This window comes from Gopherus flavomarginatus, chromosome 3, assembly GCF_025201925.1.
Source record: "Gopherus flavomarginatus isolate rGopFla2 chromosome 3, rGopFla2.mat.asm, whole genome shotgun sequence".
NCBI lineage: Eukaryota > Metazoa > Chordata > Testudines > Testudinidae > Gopherus > Gopherus flavomarginatus.
The window spans coordinates 215,254,340-215,280,501 of record NC_066619.1 but is presented as its reverse complement, the minus strand read 5'-3'; the positions used below and the strand labels follow the sequence as shown (position 1 = coordinate 215,280,501).

General features: G+C 39.8%; 1 protein-coding gene across 2 annotated transcripts in view; it reads right to left on the bottom strand.

Annotated features, from left to right (window-relative positions):
* Positions 1–26,162, bottom strand: part of GALNT7 (polypeptide N-acetylgalactosaminyltransferase 7) — a 103,139-nt gene that overhangs the window by 48,093 nt on the left and 28,884 nt on the right. For both annotated transcript variants that reach the window (XM_050945336.1, XM_050945335.1), the window contains exon 2: positions 6,147–6,607. In XM_050945336.1, coding sequence (XP_050801293.1) covers positions 6,147–6,607 — 461 coding nt within the window. The remainder of the gene's footprint in view (positions 1–6,146; positions 6,608–26,162) is intronic.

Genomic DNA, 26,162 nt, shown 5'->3' with positions numbered 1-26,162 from the left:
TTATTCCCTACAATTTTTCATAATTCGTCAAAGTATATTTTATTGTAAAAGTGGAATTATACACAATGCTGCAAAAATATATTGAAGGAAGTATTTTCTTTACTTTGGTACACAAATAAGTTGTGTTTGGCACATGATAAGCAACTGTGACACTTCTGAAGTGCAATTTTTAATTAAGATAAACAAGATCAAAATGGATTGATTGTTCATTTATAAAAACTGATCTTGAAAAAAAATAAAACTATGTTATATTTAGGTGACCAAAAGAACAGGAGAAGAGAATCTTGTTTTTTTTTATTTCAGATTACTGAAAAGAGATTTAAAATCAGCAGAAAGTGTTTGTTTATTTAATAAATTATCCATGATGACAGTACCCCTTCATTGAAAATATACAGCTATATATAGTCAGAGGATATACCCTTTAAGGGCTATAAAGTAATTAAAGGTGGAAAAGGGAGGGGAGAAACCCTGGAAGAACTGGGAGGAAGAGCAACAATAAATTCAAAGGAGCAACATAATTAAACATCTGTGTCTTACTGGTTTAAAGATTACTGAAAACAATTCTATGATAATTTTATTTTATCTTCAACTAATAATATACACACAATTTGCTTTGATGGAAAGTCTTTTTTTTTTTAAAGTTATATTACAATGAATATTTTGTTGCCAGCAAAATAGCCTTGCTCAGTTTATAACTTTAAAATGATAACATGCTGACCAAAGTCAGATTTTAAGAAGTGTAGCACTTACACAGCAGCATCTGAGATACACAAGCCTTGGATCTATTATTATGTATGAGATGATTAACCTAATTCACCATGTTATGTCACAAACATTCACACAAATACTTTAATCTACCAGCCACCAAACTACTCAATTTTTTCTCCTATAACTGAAAAGTCATATATTGGTAAACAGTAGGGGAGAGGGAGAGAGAAAATCTAGCATAAATAAAATCCTAACAAAGCCATCACATTTGTAACCACGATTTCTATTGGTTATATAATAAAATGGCAAATAGAAGAACAATATGTTGAGTACTCATTCTTTCCTAGGGCCAACATAGTTAATTATTCCGGTTTATTATCCTGGCATATAATCTGATCAACAGTATGAACATCTCTGGCCTAAGGGCTCTAACATAAGATAAAAATTAGTAAATAGGACAGACAAGGAGTTTCTAAGTATTATTTATTCACAGAATACCCTAAGAGAAAATTTCTTGATTTAAGTTTCTAATACTAGATACACATTTTACATTGTATTTGGTTTGAATTAACTTAGCACAGTGAACTCTCTCTACCAAAAGGAGACCACATATGGATTTAGGTTATTCTATCAAATATATCTTTTTAATAGGAGAACTTTTTTTACCTCACTGACAATCACAAGAGTAAAAGTTGCAAGCGGTAAAATTACTGCTATAATTAATGCCGTGTGTACACAGCGTTCTTAAGGACATGAAATGTCGAAGTCCTGTTGTTTCGGTCTTGGATACATTTTGCTGTGTAGTTTTATATGCAGGACTGTTAGCACCACCTATTGTTAAGTTTGCCAGACATTTCCCATTATAAGATTTTGTATTCATTTGCTTATAACTTTTTCGCTGGAATTTTACATGCTGAATATATTTCTCTTTCAAATTTTTTTTTCTTGGAAAAATTTCAGCCAAAGTGGTTCAGCCATTTCAGAGAACGAGGTTAGGGAAAAATACGTTGTTTTTGCCCATATTAAAAAATTCTGGCAACTTTCTCTAAGAACTCTAGCATCCCAATGCTTGGGAGCAGGGACTTGAAATTTCACAGAGGTTGTAGTCATTGTAGGATGTGGCTGGTGTCCGTCACCATAAAAATCCACCTATATTTGGCCAAGTTATAAACTTTTTGGGAAAAAAATTGCAGTTCACATATGCTCAGTAGATATTACTTAGAATTTAACTTCTTTAATCTCTGAAGAATCCATCCTCACTAAGCATGCTTGAGCCTCTCTCAGCTCCTACATTGACAAGACTGCATACGCCATCCCCACAGAGTAACGGTGGACGCTTCCTCGAGACCAGGTAATCTTAATTCTGGGATGTCCTAACTTCTGAGCGCGTGATTTTATAAGGTTAGTAATGTTTTTAATGTAGGTTTGTGTGTGTAATTGGAAATAAAACTAGAGCATGCAGCTCCAATTTCAATTGTTTCTTGGGGATTAAGACACAGTTAAAAAAAAAAAAGTGTGCTTTATACTAAAAAAGCTAGAAAAGCCACACATTTGTTTTGCATGCGAGACACATCTGCATACTGAGTAGTTTTAGAAACAGCTCCTATTATACAGAAAATCACCATGTGAAGTAAGATGAAACACTGGTTTGCTTAACCCAGGTAATAGGAAAATTCATCCATGCTTACCTGAAATTTTTTTTCTTCAAGTACTAAGGTCCACAGATCTGTGACAATGGGTACTTCAGTCTGCTTTCAGTGTGGGGGCAGGAGAGACCTATCAGGCACTAGCAGCCCAAGAATGCCTCACCTTCAAAAGTATCCTCCAGTTGAGAAAACTTCCACCGCCAGCATAATTCAAATCTACCTTCCTAATTTACAGATTGGATTAAATATGCTTTAGGTAAAAAAGCACAACAACAATTTCTCCTACTTCGGGGCAAGGTGAATTCTATCTAATGACTGCAAACCTAAATCCTTGGATATCAGTTTCTGTAGCTATTCTGGATGATCCATTTGTTCTTAGAATGGACTGTATCTGTGGATCCTATTACTTGAAGAAAGAAATTTTGAGATAAGCACTGATAAAAATTTTCCAATTCCTCTTCATGCTAAGGTACACAGATCCATTACAATGGGATTTTCAGAGCACCGTAGCTTCAGTTTGGGAAGCAGGATCATGCTTTAACCATGGACATCCAAAATGAGGTAGATTATCTATAAATATTGTATCCATCTTCTCATGCACTAAGGCATGAAGAAGACTTTTGCCAAAAGAATGTAAATGGCATTGGTTAAGACTCGATAATCAATATGCAGAATTTGGTGAATTTATGTATTGATAGCCATCTGCTGTCTAGCAGATTTCAATACTGGAGAGATGACTACTCTGCCCTGAGATTGACAGGTCTTATAAGACCTTGAGTTTGATGCTTAATTGAAGGAAGACTATTTCTTGAATTTGCGCAGAGAACGAATGCAATGATTGTAGAAAGAACTACCTGCCAGAATTAAAAGTATAATATTGCCTTTCATTAGAGAAAGCTCCATTTCAAATACCCCTCCCCCCAACTTTGATTGGATTGGAGATAGGAGCCATCAGGAGGCCTTCATTAATGGATAGAAAGTAAAAAGAATCTTTCTGCAGGGGTTCAATCTGAGTACTGCTGCAAAGTGCAAAATTAGTTTCCAAACACTGATAGTTGAGTTTCTCTTTGGTACAGATACCAAGTTAAGTTTGATGTGTGCAAACCAGGCAACCTTCCAGCTTTATAAAATGGAGGCTGGTGAGAGAGTAGAGTAAAATGAAAGAAATGGTGAGTCAAGCAGCTGCTTACAGCCTACCAGTTCTTTCACATCTGTACTGCTGTCCCTCTGATCACTTCATAGCAATCAGCTGGGAGGAAGAAGTGGAGGTGATGGTGACACATGGCAACCTATAACTCAAGTTGGGAACAACAGCCTGGACCTTAGGGCATGTTGAACCACAGCAGCAGCTGGAGATGCAAGCCAGACACTTTCTGCATCTTCTGGGGGCAATAGGAAACCTCTATCCCTCCACTACATTTTCCCAGGGTGCATGAGGAGGGATAGCTAGCTATAGCTTGTCTAAGACAACAGTAGACTTCCTAAATGTAAGTTGCACAATATTTAATACTCTCTTGCCTGAAAGAGGCTCAATTCTTTTTTTCATATTTTAAATATACTTTACTATTTGATTCTCAAACTCTGATTTTGGCACTTAGAAGGAAGAACTGCCTCTGTGGGATTGCATGTTTGCATGCCTAAAAGAATCAGCAAATCTATAGCCTGTCTTTTCTGCACTGATCGACCATGCTGCACTCTGAGGTGAGCAGGAGAACCCAGCACTGATTCTATTACTCATTTAATTTCTCCCTTTGGGAGTTTGTCCCCATAATCCTGCTTCAGAGGGAGGATGAAGTTGGCTGCAGAGGAGAGGGAGCTTAACCAAAAGGCCCGCTTACTGCATTCTCAAGTGTTGGTAGCATCTGTGTGATATCCAGTGTCTCCATCTCCAATCCAAGGGGACTGAGGGTGGGGAAGGGATAGGAAAGTGTGTGTGTGGATGGGGGCCAACCAAACTCTACAGTCAGAGGTGTGGATGTTGGTGGGGGCTACTGGGACTCAAGTGCATTGCCATTCTGGCTTCACTCCCTTCATAGAGACGGGAGCTGCTTGCCCTGATGCCACCTTTTTTCCAGTCCCCTCAAATCCTTTCCTACCCAGAGAAGAGAGAGTCCAAGGTGACAGCACCCAACCTGGGCTGTGAAGGGAACTACACTCTTGCTCCCCAGCAAGACACTTAATGGCAAGGGTAGAGCAGTGAGATACAGACTCTTCCTTCTGCCTCTAACTTTTCTTGGTATAGCGCTTTCCCTGAAGCTTGCAGGGGGAGCAACTGCTGCAGACACCTCAGAAGGGGAAGTGAAGCTGATGGGTCAATCTCTGCATAAGTCAAAAGCAGGCTTGGGATATATCTGGGAATTAAACCAATTATTCAGCTGATCTTATAAACACTTGAAATAACAACATTTGGAAATTTCCTCAGAAAAGCTGTGTGGTAAAGAGGTCTGGCTGAGCTGCTGGCCACTGTGGAAGCAGAAAAAACTGCAGGGAACTGTCCCCAAGCTGCAAGCAGGCAGAAGTACCCATTGTACTGAATCTGTGGACCTCAGCACAAAAAAAAAAAAAAAAAAAAGAAGATAAGGGGAAAAAAATGCTGTAGTGTCTAAGCGGTTAATTCAGAATATGCTCTTTTTCTTTTTTAACAAGCATGCAGCAGGCAGTAAATTCAAATAACAGAAGATATAAAAAGTATGAGTCAGGTTAGCAGATGGCTGATTGTGTCCCAGCTCCTGGAGTGGAAAACACTCATCAGAAAATACACGGGTGGTGCTACAGTAACCAATCACTCAACCAATGATTCAAATGCCACAGCTGGAGACATACAATCTAGAGCTTGGCTTCAAGCCCTGTGGTTGGTACAGCTCCACATATGGGGATGGCAAGTGAATGAGATAGACAAGTACCATATTTCACATAGCAAACAGAAACAAAAAAAAAACAATAAATAAATAAATAAATAAATAATAGTGGCAAATGATTTAGCAGTGATCAATATATTGAACTCAGAGGAGCTTTTCTTAACACAGATATAAGAAGGACAACGTGAAGATTGAACACAATCCAGCCTTCACAAGCTGCTAGAAAGAGTATCTGTAGAGTAATTGGAAGAAATTGTTAAGAACTCTCAAGCCCCATCAAAATATACCTCCAAACCCCCACATACTAGAGTAAGAAATTTAAATCTCTAAGGCTGTTTTCTTCACTACAACATGCAAGAAGCAAAGTGGTTAGGATTATGCTGATGTCAGCTTTCAGTTCTAAACATCTCTATGGCACATAAATAGTTTTGTGGATGTAGGGAGGTAATCAGAGTTATAGGTGCATACATCAAGGGAAAGAATATATTTCTTAGTTTTGCTTTTCTGTTACAAAGAGCTCTCTTTAAAGGGCTTGCGGAGTGATGGGAAGAGGAAGTGTTGTAATGCTCTGCGCAAACTTTAAAAAGGACATAAAAAGGCTTATTCACAATATTAAAAAAATCTTGAGAGATTAAAAATAAAAAAGGATAATTAAAGAAGTGGCTGACCCAAGACATCCTAATTCAAGTGACTGGGCAGGAGAATGGACTACTTCAGAGGGGCAAGCAATTGAGATTAATAGTCAAGAAAGGATTAAGTAAAATAAGAAGACAGGAAAAAGTGTTCGATATGATGCAACAGGCAGTCTGCTAACACAAGATATCTTATTTGGCTTCATCTATTCTTTAGTTTTAAAGATGTGGTTAAAACTCGTAAAAAAATTATGCAATCTTTCAACAACAAAACAGGAACAAAAAATAAGAAGTCTGCTTACTCTTCTTGACGCAAGTCATTAATGCTCCGATCTAGTGAGATCATATCACTTGCCACCATATTAAACCCAAACTCTTTAATGCTGGCTTGAATGGATTCTTTGTAGTCTGGTCCTAATACATATGCCTTGCCTTCCTCTCCAGGACCACCAGCAACTCCATGAGGCTCAGGTTCTTTGGGCTCAAAATTACCAAGGACTGCAGGTCGTAAAACAGGATCATGGTATGTAAATGTCTGAGGCTTAAATGTGAGATATTGCCTCTCCATGATGTTCTGCTGATTGTTATCACCAACATGATGTTCTAGTTCATTTTTGGCCTTATTTTTTCTTCGAATAGATTCTAAGTCCACTTCCATGCCTTCAACATGAGGCCAGGGTACCACAGGTTTGAATTTCTCATTTCCTGGAGCTAGTCCATGGTTTCCTTTGTCTGGCACAGGATTCTTAGCTTCTTTGTCCTCCTATATGTGTATTAAAAAAAAAACAAAAAACACACACAGTAGGAAACCATTACAAGCTATGATAAATGTAGAATTCAGTTTTTTAATCCTAAACCTTATATGCTGATACTCAGTACTAAAGTAGTAAACAAACAATAGCAAGCAAGTATTGTTTACAGATTGGACTCTAGGTTCTACTGTCAACCGCCACATGCTTGGAGAGAGTGTCACTGGGGACTTCTAACAGGACTAGTACTCCTAATTCTCTTAGGCACTTCCACAAATCCCACTTATTCTCTCTGGCTGAATTTCTCCCATTTATAAAATGGTTTGGTAAAGAACACTGAGTTATTTAATAATGCCTTACGATTCTAAAGCACCTTTTAAAAGGGTCTCAATGTTTACACTAGATACGAATAGCAGGATTTTCAAGAGTGTTCATCATTGACCTAACTCAATGAATTCAATGCGAGTACAATTAGGGTAATGTTGAGTGCATCTGAAAATCCCACAAAGGCCATTAATTTAGGACCTATTGTTAAGATGTCTTCAAATTGTGAAGAAAACAGGAATAACGGTAAAGTTTAATTTTTTTTTTTTAGAACACTGATGAAAGCATTTAAGCCAAGGTGACATCTGGCAAACAAAGTAGAAATTTTGATCAAGAGTCTGTTGAACCAGGGTATTTTAACGCTTGCAGAAATTAAGAATGAACCAAGTTGCTAAAACAAGTTATTAGACTACCACATCCACACTTTCATCTATAACTGTTACTTTTTAGGAAATCTTGAAAGACCAAGAGAACAGGAAGTAGCTCAGCATGTGTTAGGGCACATTTTACGAGGAGGTAATAAGCTACCATGGAAGATAATAAAGCAAAACACAAATAGTAAACAAACAACACAGATACATACATACACCAGAGGGGACTGGTGAAAAGAGTAAGAGCTACCAGGAAAAATATCCTCTCACGACTACCACTGGAAATCAAGAGGGAGGTCCTACTGTAGACAGAAAAAAATTTCAGTGTATAACCAACCAATGAAGGACTGGTTCACAGAGTGAAGAAGCCTTCAAAAGTGACAAAACTACAAAAAAAAATTAAAAATTCCTTCGTTAGTTAACAATGGTATAAAATATCTTACTCCTTTCACTGTATTTTGATCACCTTGTAAAACAGAAGTTCTAGGTGTTGATGTAGCAGGAACCTACATGATACTCTTCATATTCACTGCATTCTAGCCATTAAAAAAAAAAAAAAAAAAAGGCTCATCATCTACCAAAGTTAATAATAATAGGAGATATACCAATCTCCTAGAACTGGAAGGGACTTTGACAGGCCATCAAGTCCAGCCCCCTGCCTTCACTAGCAGGACCAATTTCTACCCCAGACCCCTAAGTGTCCCCCTCAAGGACTGAACTCACAACCCTGGGTTTAGCAGGCCAATCCTCAAACCACTGAGCTATCCCTTCCCTTCTTTAGTGGTCATCACCTACTAAAGTTGCTATTAAATTCCCAGATTTTGAGAGCAACAATTTGAGTGGTGCTGAGCTAAAGGATAGTCAAATCTGTTGTTAGAGATTAAGTACATCAATTGTTTCTAAAGGCAGTTTCTAAACTTCCACATGATTTATTGTCAGTCTAGGACATTCTTCATCTACTTGATCTAGTCTAAGACTTGGAAGCACGTTACAACTAGGGTGCATAAAAATCAATTATTTAAAATAAATAAATAAATAAATAAATAAATAAAAATTGGATTTTTTTCTTAAATCGGATTTTGAGGGAAAAGCCTATCTAAAGATAGTTTTAATTAAGATACATTATAGCTCAAAGATATCTCATCATTGAATAGGGATTATAAATTCTAGTTCTATAGTATGAGACAATATATTCATGTAATGTTTATGAAAAGTTTTGTAAATGAGTTCCAATAGTTCATGGATTAGGGACCCAATTTTATGGGGTTCCTGGGGCTTCTGTATAGATTGTTTAGGTTAATCTTTCTATCTACCCTGTGGGACTCAGTGCTCCATCTAAAAGATAGTGAAAAATATAGTTGTTACTCTATGGTATTATCATTTTTGATGCAGTAGTGATAAAAAATAAATAGCTGAATCAGGCAGATCTTCCTTTTACAATTTCACCTTTAAAGTAGTACTGTCAGTGAATGCAATGAGTAATACTAAATGAGCAGTATGGTAATAATACTTAAATAACTGCACTGACTTATTTTGTTAGAAAATCTATCCTCAATATACAGGATTCTGAAGACTATCCACCTTCAAGAGCACCATCATTTTCTATAGTTTCAGAGTTATCTGCCAATGCTAGTGTCACATAGCCACAGTATATCATCCATAGCAAAAACAAAAACAACCAAAAAACTCCATCATCCAGAAACAACCATAGATAAGTTTGTGATGAGAACCAGAGGATTACAAAAAGAGGTAATGGATGAAAAAATTGCCCGGTTTGTTTATGCAACAAACTCTCCTTTCCGTAGGATTGAGAACCCACACTTCATTAACATGGTTCAGTCATTAAGACCAGGATATAGTCTACCCAAGTGAGCAGATGTCACAGGCAAACTGCTGGATAAAGTGTATGAAAGAGAAATTGAGCAGCATGTAAAAGGTCTGGGTGAAATTGTTAACCTAAGTCTTGATGGGTAGAGCAATGTCCACAATGATCCTGTTGTATGTGCTTGTGTGACAGAAGAAGGGACTGTCTTCCTTACAGAAACAACTGATACATCAGGAAATGCACACACAGCAGAATACTTACAAATAGCAGCAGTAAAAGCTATAACAAACTCTAGAAAAAAAATTCAAATGTCTAGTATGCAGCTTGGTCACAGATAATGCTGCAAATGTATCCAAGATGAGAAGAAATTATTTAGAAGAGAGTCCCAAGCTAATAACATACGGTTGCAGTGCTCATTTGATACACCTCCTAGTCAAAGACGTCAGTGTTCCAGAAATAAAGGCTAATGTTGTTGAAATAGCAAAATACCTCTGCAACAACCACTTTACAGCAGCTGCTCTGAAAAAAGTGGGAGGAACCAAGCTAACTCTCCCACAAGACATGTGATGGAACTCAGTAGTGGGCTGTTTTGAGCACTATATCAAGAACTGGCTTAATCTGATGACAGCTTGTGAACAAAATCATGAAAAAATAGATGGCACTGTCACAGTTAAAGTTATCAACATTGGTCTTAAGAGAAATGTTGAACACATGCTGAGTACCCTGAAGCCTATTTCTGTAGCCTTGAACACAATGTGGGGGAAATAGCTATTTTACTGCTGACGCAGTTGAAATTTGGAAGGAACTGAGTGTATATTTCTCTTCTTAAGATCTCAATGACAGAGTTAAATTACAAGCATTAGAAAAACGAATGGGACAAGCACTATCTCCTGCTCATTTTCTTGCAAATATTCTCAATACTTGGTACCAGGGTCAAACCTTAAACAGGAAACTGAAGGTGAAGGCGACTGAGTTAGCTGAGGAAGCCAATATTTTAAGTTTCTCAGGTTGACCCAGCTGACCTAGTTGATTTAATTTTTGTTTTGTTTTTAAAAAATGTTTCATTTAACTATTTTAGTTAAAAACAATTTTAACAAAAACAAACATTCAAGTTTTTTAAAATCATGTTTAACTAAATTCAAAAATTCATATGTTTGTTTTGTTAAAATATTATATGTTTGCTGGTGAAGAAAAAAATCCAGAATAAATAACGTTGTTGTTTTAGTTAAATAAAACAATTTAAATGTTTGTCTGGTGATATTCTCCTAATACAGCATAGCAAGAAAATCCTCCAAATATTAATGATTAATCTGTTGAACTGGAGATAGTTCACCTCTCAATGACTTCATAAATATCTGCTTCAATTATCTTTGGTAAATGAAATAAAGCGAAACAAACAATCAATCATTCATTTTCTGATATAGTTGTAAAACTAATCTGAAAAGTTTTCAAAATAAATCACTTAAAAATATATAGTGTGTACCTTCTAAAAATGAAACCTACATCTCTCTCGAGTTATGAAGAATATTTATTAAGGTTATAACAACCAACAAAAATTGCACTTTTACGTAGAAATCCATGATTAAATTGAGTCTTCCTGACTAATGATTTAAATCAAATCCACCCTGATTACAACTAGTTTGAACTTTCCTAAATCCATACAGCGTAGTTTTGTTAAGTTGTAAAATTAATTTAGTGATACACATATTGCTAAAATGAACCTCCAGATGTCAATGGAGTATGGTTGACTGAATAGGATACAAGTAGGGTACAGGACCAATGGAAAAACCAAGAGACAGTGTGAGTACGAGTACACAATTTGGGATTATTTAAAAAGGAATTGTTTTACAAAAGATATTTACAAGCAAGTACACAGGTTTTAGGTGGAACGCATCAGGTATCTGATGTACAATTCAACACAAGAAAATGCAAAGGTACATAGTGTGAAATTATATCACAACAATATGTTGCAATATTGTTACATTGTAAACTAAAAGGTCAACTAGTAGTTTGTATAGCATTTGCACAGTTGGCTATGCAAATATTTTGGCCATAATACAATAAAATACCAAGTATGTGCTTAACATATATGCTTAAGTCCCATTGACTTTGAGACTTAAGCACATGCTTACATGTTTTCACAAATCAGGGCCTTAATGCAGAGTTCTGTTTGGTTAGTAGATAGGTGTTACTTATTCAGAATGTACAATAAATAAGAAAAAGCTACCTTTCTAGATATAGTACAGAGCAGATACAGGTCAAAGTGATAGTGGTGTGTTTATTGTGTTTTAGAATGAGTTCACAGGCTGAAGCACAACAATCTTCAAATCAGTTCTGGTTTATCATCAGAGCTGTTCCATATCTTGTATTTCATTTAGTTATATTGTAATTGGTGGGTTCTTTCATGAGAACGTGTTGTAATGCATTTCCTTGATGCTTTTTCTAATATTCTAAATATTTTTGTACCTTTGGGGAGTACTATCTAGAATATAAATAGGCATGATTGAAATCCAAGCTTATGTTTAAAGTTTTTTCTAAGGATTTATGTATGCATGACAAAAATATATAGAATGTAAGTAGACTCAGAAGAGGTATGGAGCAAGTGTGATTTAAGAGAGGCTGGTTGTAAGGTAGCAAGCACTCTACTGGAATTATTTATGGTTATTCATATAAAAAAAGGGAATATTATCTACTGTGCATGGCACAGTCCAACCCAAATCAAGAAGTTATAGACTTGCCTTGATGCAACAGTTATGTAAGATTCCAAAATAGCAAAACACGTGTTAAATGAGTGACTACTTTTGGCTGTCATCTCAATAATTCCACCTTAGTTAGGAATCTTCAGAGTTCAATTAATCTGATCAATGAATCTGGCTTGCCTGAACCAAAGAGAAATGTACTGTCAAAGTCACTTGAACCTTTTTTAAAGTGTTCATACCAAACTTGGAAGGCACAGCTGTGAGAAAGCATCTCTCTGTTTTTGAGTTATGAGTCTCTCTTCTCTTCCACATCAAAGAAGAGAAAATTTGAGGGAAACGCCTGAGAAGAAAGGGAGGAAAGGCTACATTGTTAGCTCCCCTTCTGCAGCATCCTCTCTCCCTATTCCACAGAATTGATAAGAGGGCAGGTAAAAATCAGAACAGTCTCTGTGAACTGTAAAAACAATCGTTAGTGCTGCATTAGAACTCCATATCTGACAGCCACTCAGATGAAGAGTAGCACAGAGTTGTGGTCAAAGGGAAGCACAGCCAAAATGTGAAGTCACAGAACTCAGGCTCTTCAAATGCACGCCTCAAGAGGTGTAGGACTGGGGACCTGGATTCCTTGCTAATCCTGTGGCTCCACATGAACGCAAGCCCCTCATGTCTCTGCTGTTGTTTTCCTGATCCCCTTAAAGGGAATATGAATCAAGATTTCAGCAAGTTGAAACTGAGGAGTCTTTTTTTTTTTTTAAACTTAGTTTTTCTCCTTCACATTCTTTCCCCACAAAAGGAGACTGTTTGGCTCAAAATTAGCAAAAACGACAGCCTAATATCCTAACTGTAAACAAGACCCAAGATGCAACACAGAGCTGCTGGTATCCAACAGTAACCTGTGAAATCTACAAGTGGCTTTACTCACTACTAGAAGACTCTCTTTTACAAGCACTTTTATAAATCATCCATGGTAAAATAAACAAACAAAAAACCTGGCATGACTTTCATAAGGCTGAAAATTTAGCCAATTGGCTAAATGTGGCTTAATATGATGGCTGCAAATAAAGATATCAAAAATAGAAATGCTAACTAAGAAGCAGAGTATGTAAGTCAGTCTGAGAATACAGACTACTTAGAGACTTCTGAAATAATGTCCGAAGTACTAATTTAATCTTAAACAAAACCAGAAGCCTTTTGTTTAAAAAGAGAGGAGAGGAAAGGTTTATGATATTTAAAAGAAACCAAGGTTAATTGAAAAGAAAGTATAGCTAGATAAAATTCTTGAATGTGTAAAAATGAAAGGGAGAGCAACCTGAGAGGAAGAAATTAGAAGTGTGTCAGTTGGTACACTCAAACTCCAAGTTGTAGTGAGGCAGTGTGGTTCCCTGCCGCCCGAGAGGAGCCCTTCTAGACACCAGAGTGGGCAGAGCCATGGAGCTCTGAGCCCACCCCCCAAGAAGGTCAGGCATTGCCCCGGAATTATAAAGGCCCAACCTCAGGACTCACTGGGAAAGCAGCTGCCGGGGAGGCTAGACGCATCCGGCCTAGCTTGCAACTGGGAAAGACCAGAGGCCTGCGGAAAACCCAAGGACTGGCCCGACCTGCCCTGTGCCAGCTACCCAAAGGAGCTGCTGAGCCTGCCCTGCCCCAGCTACCTAGAGGAGTTGCTGAGCCTGCCCCTGGCCAGCTATCCTGAGGAAACCATGGTACTGGACCCCCTGAGGACACCACCCCAACCCAGGTACCTTAAGAGGGGAAGTCTGGAAGTAGTAGGGTGACCAGATGTCCCAATTGTATAGGGACAGTCCCTATTTTTGGGTCTTTTTCTTATATATGCTCCTATTACCCCCCACCCCCCTCCTGATTTTCCACACTTGCTGTCTGGTCACCCCAGGAAGTAGCCCGGGGGCAGCTGACCCTAGTCTGGCTGCAGCACTGCCAAAACCCATGTCAGTGTGTTGTGGCTAGGATCCCCACTGACTAAGCTGCGGGTCTTCTGCCTCTGCCAAGGCCCCGGGCTGGGATGCAGTGGAGAGGGAGGGCCTGTGTCGCGGGTGGCCGTCTCCCCCTCTCCCAGGTCCCTTGGAACCTAGGGCCTGGGCCTACTGTTTATATCCTGTTACTGCTCAGCCCCTGCCTGAGCACCTGACGCACCAGTGACCCTAAACCCTGCCCCAGGGCCTGGGCTCACTGTGTTTATTTGTACCTTCACTAAGGCCGTAGAGGACGACTCCCATGGCTGGACTAATTCGCTGCAAGAGCTATTCCCAAAGGTAGTGAGGTGGTGTGGTTCCTTGCCGCTCCGGAGAGAAACGAGCCCCAGCTAGCTTCTCTACACAAGTATACAAACTCACAATGTATAAAAATAGATTCACTCTTAACACACTGGTATTTATCTCAAATTGGTTAAGAGAAAATTACTAAGAGGAATATCTAGCAGATATTAAGGTTTTTGTTTTGTTTTTGTTGTGAAAACTTTGGAGGCTCCTCTGCTTTTTGTAGCTTAGTACCTGTGGAACCTATTTCTGATTTAGAGAGAGTTGGGAGCAAGGGAGTTTAACAAAATGTACTATCTTTGTCAGCCACTAATCCCTTAATTCTGGCTTCACCAGCCCATAGTGTTAAAGAACAATACACATGCTGCTTGATCTCAGTCTGTATATAGAACAGGACACATATGGAAAGGTTTTACAGTACAACTAAGCATGCACCAAGCAAACTGTAGCTCTCAAAGACCTACACACAATTCTACTACAAATTACAATATTTAAAAATAACCCCCCACACCCACCCCGGCTTGTTTATTAGTTTAGTTTATTAGTTTTTGAGGTTCTAAAAATGTGTGTCCATAAAGACCACCTCAAGATATCATCAGCTTGCTGAGTCAAGACACTTCACTACACACTTCAGCATGCATTTAACATATTAAAAGTTTAATTTTCCTACACTTGCCTATGCCACATACAGTCCAGATCTTAGTTCATGCAAAATACAATAGTAACAGATTAACTTGAAGCTGGGTGGGTGGTGTCAGGATGTAGCATATTGACAAATCTTGGGAAATGGTCAGAGATTTACTCTGTTTCCAGTGCAGGTGACTGGATAAAGTGAATTAATGTACATTATATATATACAGCCTTGTGGCTATACTTACAAGGCACACTTTGTTTTAAACTCCATTTCTTAACCATGTTTCCATTAGGATCTTGTTCTACCATCAAAAATTTTAACAATTTTCTTTTTAATTAACATATTTACATTTTATTATTCATGCAGCATGTTCTCATTTTGCATTTTTGTCTGTTTGCACAGTGAAATTGCACCAGTCTCTTACTATTTAAGTTTTACTTTCTGGTCTTTATTCACTAGTACAGAGCTATAGATCGCAGTGGAACGTTTAACCTTGAAACTATCAAAATAAGGACCTTCCATTGTGTTTGAATAGTAAAATATTAATAATTTGCTGCATAAGACTTTTTTGAATTTACATTTTGGGTCCCAGAGAGGAGACTGGTGCTGCTTGGATGAAAAATGAAATGAAATGATGCTCAAATAACCAAATCGAGCACAGGATATACACACACACACACACACACACACACACACACACTAGACCCGAACTACCAGACTGACATTCAAGAGATTAGGATTTTTTATATATTTCACTTGGCCATCAGCACACTGTACTCTGTAGAAAGTGCAACACAAGAAAAACAGCTATGACAAGAATATGGAAGACTGCTCAAGAGGTAGGCTCAAAACAGGCATAGGAGAGAACCAACATACGTAACAACTCTGATATTTGGGGATAGATTTCATTGTAGACACCTATTAATTTCAGAGAAATAAAACAAGCTCCTCAGCTACAGTGAAAGGGGGTAACCTGTGACAATCCAAAAATAACTTGTATGACTGCAGATCACTGGATTAATCATCATCATCATCATCATCATCATGAGATCCAGTATAAAAGCAGAATTTAAAGAAGTCTCCAGTATCTTCACAGAAACTTAAACCTGACAACCATTACATGCAAGCGCTTAAGAGTCAGTGGGATTGTACAGGGTGTAAATTCAAAGCAGAATTTTTAAGCAGAAATTAAGACTATTTCAACTAAAGAAGAACGTTGCCACTGCAACCTATCTAGGTTTTTATATAGTTGTCCATCACCATGGTATCTGAGCAAACCCTGTCTGCACCTTTCACTCTTCCCATGATGTACATTGATAAAAATCTGCCAACTCTAAAAGCTAGATCTGTGACCTTTCAGAATTTCCACAGAAGACAGAATATACAAGCATTTGTGTTGACTAGATTCTTCTATAGCAGGGGTAGTCAATTATTTTTTGTCAAGATCCCAATTTCTTGGTCGAGGTATTATCAAAGTCCAGACTCCAGAGAAGAAAAAAACAATAATGATAAGTAAATAAAAAGATTTCTTGGTTCATTCAAAAGCGTCTGGCAGTCTGGATATGGCCTGCAGTCCGCCTATTGACTAAATCTGTTCACAAGTTCTAAGATTTACTATAGAAGCCTCATAACTATAGTTTTAAAAAACATGTATACATAATTGCAATTTTATTCTAATCTTGCCTGATGCTACACTGTGGTTTTTGTTAGGCAGAATTTAAGTTCAAGTTTACATGCCTATCAAAAACACACAGAATGCTGTCACTGTGCTAACTTGGTTACTTTGTGATGTGTGAAGCACAAGAAGTTAAACAAACCTTACAAAGAACTTTCTGGTGCTTACCCAAGTGAGAAACCTTAGCGTAAGAATCACAGAGCAACTATTTGTGAAACAAAAATGTGTTCACATAGAATATTTCAATTATATCTTTGCTGGAGAAAGTGCTTCACAAACACTCACAAAGATAGTCATCTTAGCCATGGCAATTAAAAATCTTAAAATATTAAATCATATTAATTTCTTCACAACAACTTATACAGTTGGAGATGAATGAGATTCTTGTTGTAAAAATACAGCATACGATTCAAAAAAACCAAACCCACTAAATTTAAAGGATATAAACAATACATTACTTGTGTACACCATTGTGGAACCAAGAAAAATAGTTCTAGATCTACAGAAATGTAAATACCTTCTGTTCCTTCTAAAATATTTGCAACATGCCCCATATTCACACACAAGCATTCTAGATGGTTTACAACTGTACAGTTTCAGAAGGCAGAATGGATCCAGCCTCAGTCTCGTTCCACAGATACATTTGTAACTGCCAAACTGCAAATTGTCCTCCTATTACTATCTCAAAGTAAGCTGGCTTCATTAGTCTACTACTTTCTACACTCCACTAGGATCAACTTGGTCAGAAGCTACTTCTACATACAAACATTACTACATTCACCATAGACAACAGTGAGCCATTTCCAGACTTTTAAAAAACAGATCTGCAACAACTTGTTGATAACTGAATTCTCCCCTCTCACACTGAACAAAGAACATCTTATGAATGTCCCTCCAGTTGGGTAGAGACAGACATTGAAGCTCCAATCATGTTATAGGGTGAGGCAGACATCCAAAAAGAGTGAGTGGACTCTATAAATATACTGGTGTATAACTGGATGTCCAAGCTGGTTGCTGAAGTTCTCCACAGTACAATGCATTGGTGAGAAACTTATAAGTTTAAAAAAAGCTTTCAAAAATAAATCAAAAAAACAAAAAACACCTCCCACCCCCAAGAAGATCCAGGTCTGGGTAGGAAGCCTAATATTTCCACAATGTGCTAGACAAAAATACTCAAGTATTTTCCCTCTGCCTGCAAGACCGTCCTGCCCGGCCCCTGAGCTCCCGGCTGGGGAGCCTAGTCTCCAGCCCCTCCCCCGCAGCCACACGGGCAGTGCTCTGGCCTGCCGCGCCCACTGGGCAGCATAGGGAGTGCAGCTGGGTCTGGCTGAATGTCACGGCTGCGAGCTCCTGCTGCTGGTAAGGGGGCAGGTTGGATAAGGGAGCAGGGGGTTCTGGGGGGCAGTTGGATAGAGCCGAGGTTTCGGGGGGTGGTGGTGGTCAGGGGATGAAGAACAGGGAGGGTTGGGAGTGGAAGTCCCGGGGGTCTGTCAGGGGTCAAGATAGGGGTCGGGGCAGTTAGGAGACAGGGGGTTGGATGGGAGCGGAGGTCCCAGGAGGGGGCAGTCAGGGGATAAGGAGCAGGGGGTTGGATGGGTTGGGGGTTCTGAGGGGGGCAGTCAGGGGTGGAAAGTGAGAGGGGGTGGATAGGGGGCGGGGGCCAGGCTGTTTGGCGAGGCAGAGCCTTCCCTACCTGGCCCTCCATACAGTTGCGCAACCACGATGTGGCCCTCAGGCCAAAAAAGTTTGCCCACCCCTGTACTAGAGAGAGTCTGGCTAGCTGATCATCTAAAAGTACACCACAAACAGCTGAAAGGACCATGGGTGCAGGACCCTAGCCCAAAGATGCCAGGATTATAGTTCCCTTTGCAAGGACGTAGAGAGCCAAAGACGGCCAGAGACTGAGCAATGGAGATGGCAGACCTTTGAGGCATGTAAGCAGCTTTTTAACGAAAAATTTCCAGCTGGGGCTGATTTGGTAGACTCAGGCAAATGAGATTTCTGGGTTCCTAGAGCTGCTGTCATAGTTTATTATTGGGAAAATATTTATCTTCATTTAAGAATGGAAGTGTTGACCTCTCTCCCTGCTCTGCCAGTACCTGCCCTCTGCCATTCTGCATGCACCCTATCTCTGTAGTATGAAAAGCAGTAGTTGCTTGACAATCCATCCAGTTGAGTTCCCCCATGATTCCCCTTGACACACATGCTCACTTTGGCTTCAGAGGCCCTATTCCAAGTCAAGGCTAAAGTGCCCTGCTCAGTGTTCACAGCAGTTGTCTATGTCATCCCATGTAATAATAAGCACAATAGCTGACTAGCAAAGGAAAATAAATTCTAGAGGTCACAAAAAATAAAAATATTCTACGAAAGATTATTGGTATCGTGGGCATACAATCTACGTCACATTTTATCTGTTGCACATCGACCAGCCTGCAGTATATAAAAAGCAGGCTTATGCAATCATAGTATAGACCTGAAGAATAGCTCTGTGTAAGCTCAAAAGCTCATCTCTTACCAACAGAAGTTGGTCCAATAAGAGATATTACCTCACTCACCTTGTCTAATATGCTGGGACCAATAAGGTTACAATACTGTACAGTACAGTCTAATTTTCTATTTAAGACAAAGAAAAACAGGTAGAATCATGACTTTCTATGCAATGCATTTCAAACAACAGTATGCAAGCTGAGTTATATATCTGCAAACACATCCTGTCACACAATAAGCACAAATTTGGAAAGTAACTGGAGTGAAAGTACCACAGGCAGCCTAGTAGAATGACTTATTCTAACTGAGATTTTACATCACTACATTCAGCTACAATGCCTGAAAAATACTCTCAGGTTTGGATGCTGGCTATTAAACAAGGAAGAGGGTTGTGTTTTTTTTAATTTAAATTAGATCTGTTTCTCTCAACTCTCACAATAGCAAACAATGTCTGTCTAAATGAAAATAAATTTGTAGCATTGCTACCCAGCTTGCCTTTAACTCACTCAAATACTTTGTTTAATTCCCTGATGGATTCTATTTTCTCCAGTGTATGGTGGTTTATAATCAGTTGTATCACTATATTGGCAATAGCTACCATACAGATTTTTCCTTCTCTCCTACCCACGTCCTGTGGGCATCTTCTTTCCCCAGCCTGGGGGGTATTTTGCCGCCCCAAGCATGGCAGGCAGGCTGCCTTCAGCAGCTTGCCTGCGGGAGGTCCCCGATCCCGCAGATTCGGCAGCACACCTGCGGGAAGTCCCCGGTCCCGCGGATTCAGTGGCACGCCTGCGGGAGGTCCGCCGAAGCCGCGGGACCAGTGGACCCTCCACAGGCATGCCGCCGAAGGCAACCTGCCTACTGCCCTCGCGGCACCGGCAGAGCGCCCCCCGTGGCTTGCCGCCCCAGGCACGCACTTGATATGCTGGTGCCTGGAGCCGCCCCTGCCCCCAGCTTATCATGTAAGTAACATTCAGACTACTTCTTGGTTTTCAGGTATACATAAGTCCTATTTATAACAATGTGCCAAGTAACCTTGCTCAGTGCACATCTAATCAATGCTCAAACAAAAGGGATCCCAAAGTTGCCAGTGCTGGTAGAGCTAAACCAATACTGGAAATGATAGCAAACGTCTATTCCATTTTTGAAAGTTGATCAGGGTGGAAGGCACTCTCTCTAAAACAGAGTTGGGCAAACTATGGCCCGGGTGCCGCATCTGGCCCTCCAGATGTTTTAATTCAGTCCTTGAGCTCCCGCTAGGGAGCAGGGTCCTGGGTTTGCCCTGCTCTGTGTGGCTCCTAAAAGCAGCAGTATGTCCTCCCTCCAGCTCTTACATGTAGGGGCAGCCAGAGGCCCCTGCTCATGCAGCTCCCATTGGCTAGGAACCGTGGCCAACGGGAGCTGCAGGGCAGTGCATGTGGACAGGGCAGTGCAAAAAGCCACGTGGCCATGCCTCCATGTAGGAGCCGGAGAGGGGACATGCCACTGCTTCTGGGAGTTGCTTGAGGTAAGCGCTGCCGAGAGCCTGCGCCCCTACCCCCTGCCCCAGCCCTAATCCCTCTCCCACCTGCCAAACCCCTCAGTCCCAGCCCAGAGCACCCTCCTGTACTCATAAGCCCTCATCCACAGCCCCACCTCAGAGCCTGCACCCCCAGTCGGAACCCTCCTCCCCCCGACATCCCAACCCCCTGCCCTAGTCCGGAGCCCCCCTCCCACATCCTGAACTCCTCATTTCTTGCCCCACCCCAGAGCCTGCGCACCCAGGTGGACCCCTCACGCCATCCGACACCCAACCCTCAATTTCGTGAGCATTCATGGCCTGCCATATAATTTCCATACCCAGATGTGGCCTTTGGGCCAAAAAGTTTGCACATTCCTACCATAGATCCACTGAGAAACAAATAGCTTCTTTTGAAAATGGTCATGCCCCATGATCCCCTATTTTATTGTAAAGCAAGTTATTTTTCCTAAATACTATCTACATTTCACAATACTTGCATTATCATTTCAAATAGAGATTCATGGTTGACCAGAAGTAAAATTTTCAAGAGTACTTAAGAGATAGACTCCTAAATCGTATTTTCAGAAAGGGCTTAGGCATTTAAGGTCTCTTGAAGAAGTTACCCACACTCCTCCAAGTCTTTTATAATGACATATATAACTTGGTTCTTCAAACGTTTGAATGCTGAACATCTGACGATATGGACTGACCTGGATGCCTACAGATCAGTCATCCAGAAATCCAACTTTCCGCAAACAAGCTCTGCTTTTAACCAGCACTAGCAGTGCAACAAAGAAAATAGAGCAAAAGGATACTATAAAACTGAAAATAAAGTTGGATATTGTGTGAACAGGACTACTGTCAAAACACACTCCCATCAGGAATTCATATATTCTGTCTATTCATACGGACAGATTCTTCAGGACTTCAAGACGGGTAAGGGTTTACCCGTCTGTCTTTCATTAAAGTTTCTCTGATTCCCCAGTTTTGCAGGAAACTGGTTACTCTTTTCTACTCCAGAAGTGGCTGCATTTTAGTAGTGCGGCATGAACACATATATTATATAAAGCTCTTTGGGGGCACAAAGTGCTTTACTTTACATCTTATCAAGACCAAACCTTGTATCAGGGCCTTGTGTGGACTAGGGAAGGAATGCATGTAATTTTAAAATTGAGAAACCAGCATTATCCTCTTTAAGACTTATCTATTTCAAACATTAATATTCTGTAGAATGTTAGGTTTTGGAGGTGTAAGGGTCAAAAACAGACAGATGTTTTTGCTTGAGTGGTAGAGAGCCATACTACAAATCAGACAGAACTTATATTGTGTGTTTTTTTGTTTACTTTCAATTACAACACATGAGATCCTTATATCCATCTGCATCTCTCTGAGAAACACCTCATGAAGTTTTCAAGATGAAATGAAACACTCTTATCTGCCAATATAATCTTTTTAATTGCATGATAAGCTGGTGCAGCTGCTCTGGCCCTCCAGGCTCAGAAATCAGTTAGGAACATAGTGCTGATAAAAGTAAATGGAGGACACTGGAGGAATACGGATGAAGTCTCACAATCATCTGAAATACACGAAACTACTTAAAACCATACATCTGTACTCCAGCTATAAGAAATCAGAGCAAGGAACTAGTAGCTAGAATATACTAATTGGATCCATTGAGAGTGGTCTCAGATAGGTTTCTGGAGGGGAATGCAATTACACCTTGCATGTTTCAATATTCTTTAGATGAGCTTTTGTCTATATTTATTACTATTAGGAGCTACGTGTACTGCAGACATTTATCAAGATAAACGAAAATGCACTGCTCTGTCTTTACACAGCCCTCCATGCATATGCTACGTTTCAAGACTTTATCATCATTAAAGTTATGAAAGAGCATTGTAAGAAGCTTTGAGAAACTCTGCTTTGAAAAAAAAAAATTACAAAATTTGCAGACTGTTTCAATGGATTTACCACAGAGTGCAAAACAAATCTGGGACAGTCACTTGAGTATTTGATATTCACTTGGTCACCTCAAGAAGTTATTTATTTTGATTTGCTAAACAGAAATAATGAATTCACTCTCTCTCCCAACCACTCCTCCATGCCTTTTTCTCTCTTTTTTTGGGGGGGGAGGGGGACAGAGAGAAGGAAGAAAAGTCTTCATGATATTCAGTGAAAATACACCGAGTATCATATTATAATACTGAGGCAAACAAACTTCTCATCTGTCCCTTTTAAAAAAAAAATACTTTTTTCTTTAAAGTTAATGCAGTAAGAATATGCATTCCAAATAATACGTGAAAAAAGTGTTTAGCAACAAAAGTAAAGTGGGATTGTAGTTCCCATACTGAACATAGAAGGGACCTTAGCAACTTGCCTATTCACCTCATGACAAATAAAACAAGCCACACTTCAGCAGGCTTACTGCATTTTGCTATTAAGTATAGAAGTTGAAGCTCAGTGCATTTAATCGTTTTGTTATAGCAGAGCATGAGTTTTATTATATCCTCTACAGCAGGGGTGGGCAAACTTTTTGGCCCGAGGGCCACATCTGGGTATGAAAATTGTATGGCGGGCCCATGAATGCTCACAAAATTGGGGTTAGGGTGCAGGAAGGGGCAAGGTCTCTGGCTGGGGGTGCAGGCTCTGGGATGAGGCCAGAAACGAAGAGTTCAGGGTGCATTTGGGGGCTCCAGGTTGGGGCAGGGGGTTGGAGTGCAGTTGGGGAGGGGGTGAGGGCTCCGGCTGGAGGTGAGGACTCCGAGATAGGGCTGGGAATGAGGGGGTTGGGCATGTAGGAGGCTGCTCTGGGCTGGGATCAAGGAGTTCAGAGGGCAGGACGGGATCAGGGGTGCAGGCTCGAGGTGACATTTACCTCAAGCAGATCCCAGAAGCAGTGGCATGTCCCCCCTCCAGCTCCTACACAGAGGCACAGTCAGGTAGCTCTGTGTGCTGCCCCGTCTGCAGGCACCGCCCTGCAACTCCCATTAGCCCTGCAGTTCCCAGCCAATGGGAGCTGCAGGGGCAGTGCTTGGGGCAGGGGCAGCACGCGGAGCCCCCCTGGCAGCCCCAACACATAGCAGCCAGAGGGGGGACATTGCTGCTTCCGGGAGCCACGCGGAGCCCTGGCATGTGGAGCTGCCTCTGACCCAACTCCCCAGCTAGAGCACGGGAGCAGGGAAAGCCCCAGATCCCATTCCCCAGCAGGAGCCCAAGGGCTGGATTAAGTCGGCTGGTGGGCGTGACCTGCAGGCCACAGTTTGCTCACCCCTGCTCTATAGTTAGAGTCACCAAGCACATTACTGTCTGGTGCTCTATAGCCAATTCTACTGATGAAGTCTCTAAAAGACAATATTAACATACAAGGTTTGCAAATAACTCCCCCTCCACACATACTCTCCTCCATTCCCTGGTCCCCTCCCCTCCACCACTTCCCACATGATGATGGACTCCTTTATTGTCTTAAAAATAAAATTGAAGTTTTAAGCTTTTAGAATCTTTTCCGGCAATATCTGCAATGAGATAAAGAGGTATCCCCTTCACTATCAAGCCAGATTGCTCATAAGTCATGGAAAACAAGAACATGGATGTGCACATCAGCAAACACTGGTATATAAAGTAAAGATGTCCACAATATTTTGGAATGGTTTATTTATACAATTTGTACGATCATCAAATCTTTGAAGAAGACGTCAATAAATACAATACCAGACATTAGACATTTGGCAGGTAAAAAGCCTCTTAACCTTTGGTGAGCGTCTCATGTCTTAAAAGTGCTTAAAGGTTCTTATAGCCTTCAACAGGAGTTAGTATAAAAGTCACTTTGCTAATGCCTGCTGGAAACGCTTGCATTTAATCAGTAGTACAGAACTTTAAGTCGCTGACGCTGCTGCTTTCAAACTAATTTGAACAATAGACAAAAGCAAAGATGCATGGATTTTGCTTCAAGGAATGAATAAGAGTCAGGACTCTCAACAGCAGGTCTAACTGCATGATATACAAATTCTACAACTACATGGGAATAATTACTTGTATTAATACATATAATCTTACTAATAAAGTTTACTGCTTATAAATTTTTTTCTTAAGAACTCAAATCTTTGAAATTCAAAGCTCTTCACCTGAATAAGTGAGCTTTGAGGTTTGGTTAAAACCCATCGTCCAGAATAATTATTCAAGTCCCTTCCTGAATGGATCCATAAATTCATTAAGCCTATTTCTTCAAAGCCCACTTCTACCATGCTGCCTATTAAACATATATTTTTAAATCAGACAATTAAGTGGTTTCAGGGGCAGAGGACGACAGTGGGCACAAAGTAATTTTCAAAGTAAAAAATTGTAAATATATGTAAACAAATCAGGGCTTTGGAGCAGAGCTGGAGCGTGGAACTGCAGGTTTTTGCCCAGAGCTCGAGCGGAGTCAGAGCACAGAAAATCTTGACTGCTCCAGTTCCCCCCCTCCATTTTCAATCCAAAATGAACGCTATTTAGCAAGAAAGTCCTAAAGGTGCCAAAAAGTTTCAGATTATATAATAACTGATACTAACATCTACTTTACCACTTTATGCAATATGTCACAGTTATTCTCACTTCAGCCAAAATCAAGATTTAATGTACAGATGCAAAATTAGAAAATTTTTTGGAGACAGGTTTTATTAAAGAATCAGATAATCATCAGACATCTGGCAACAATGCGGACTGCTCCCACCCTTGTGCCAAGGTTAGGCGAGTACGTACTCGCGTAGATTAGTTAGATTAGTACATGTTGATACTACTTTTGTAAGGGTTGATCAACAAGACGTGCTGAGTGCTGCGATTCAGAAAAGTGTGACGCAAGACGCAACATTTAAGATATCACAAACAGGTATATTGCAAAAAAAATCATGTTTTTGTTTACTGATATATTAAGATATCGCAAGAGTTATTAGCCACTTAAGCTCATTTCTCACACAGGCTCCCGTTACCAGTACATTTGTATATGCGCCCGTATCACTCTGGCGGACTTATTTTATATGTCATCTGTTCAACAATCTTTTGGTAGCATTATTTGTAATTTTAAATTTACTGAAAAAGTCACATGCAGCAGACATAAATATACAGTAAACATTTTTGCATAAATTAGTAGCGATTTTTGTGATATATCCAGAGTGATTGGAAAATGTCCAACACAACTTTGGGGGTGAATCCTTCGGTCATTTTAAGAAAAAATGTTTTTTTAAACATGTGTCCTAAAATGCTTTTTAAGGGAGCTACAGACCCTTCAAGGAGGTGATGAAAAGCTAATTTCTGATTAATACCTCAAAAACGCTTTAATATAAAGTAATGAAATTATGTCTGTGTCTTAGCATTAGTATGTGCTACCATATTACATTATCCAAAATTATTTAAACCACAGGCATCCCGAACTGGCAGTTGGTCATTTTTATTTCATATTTCAAGAAAGGCTTGTCGGCAACTGCCTCTGGCTACGAGCGGTAATGTTATGTTCTATAATAAGTTAATAATTTTTGATTATTTATTACATTTAAAATTTATGGTTCCAAAGTTGAAAAATAAGTAAAACTGTTTGTATCATTCTAAGCATCTAAGCAGATTAAAATTTTTAAAGTTTTCTCAGAAACGGTTAATTATACAAAATAAATTAAGAGTACCATTTTAGTGCAGGTTTTAGCATTAAAATCATATTCCAGGGTTGTATCTGTTAATAGTCAAAAATTAAAAAAAATATTAAATAAAATTGGTCCAGTCCTCCCAGTTCATGACGCCTGTAGTTTAAATAA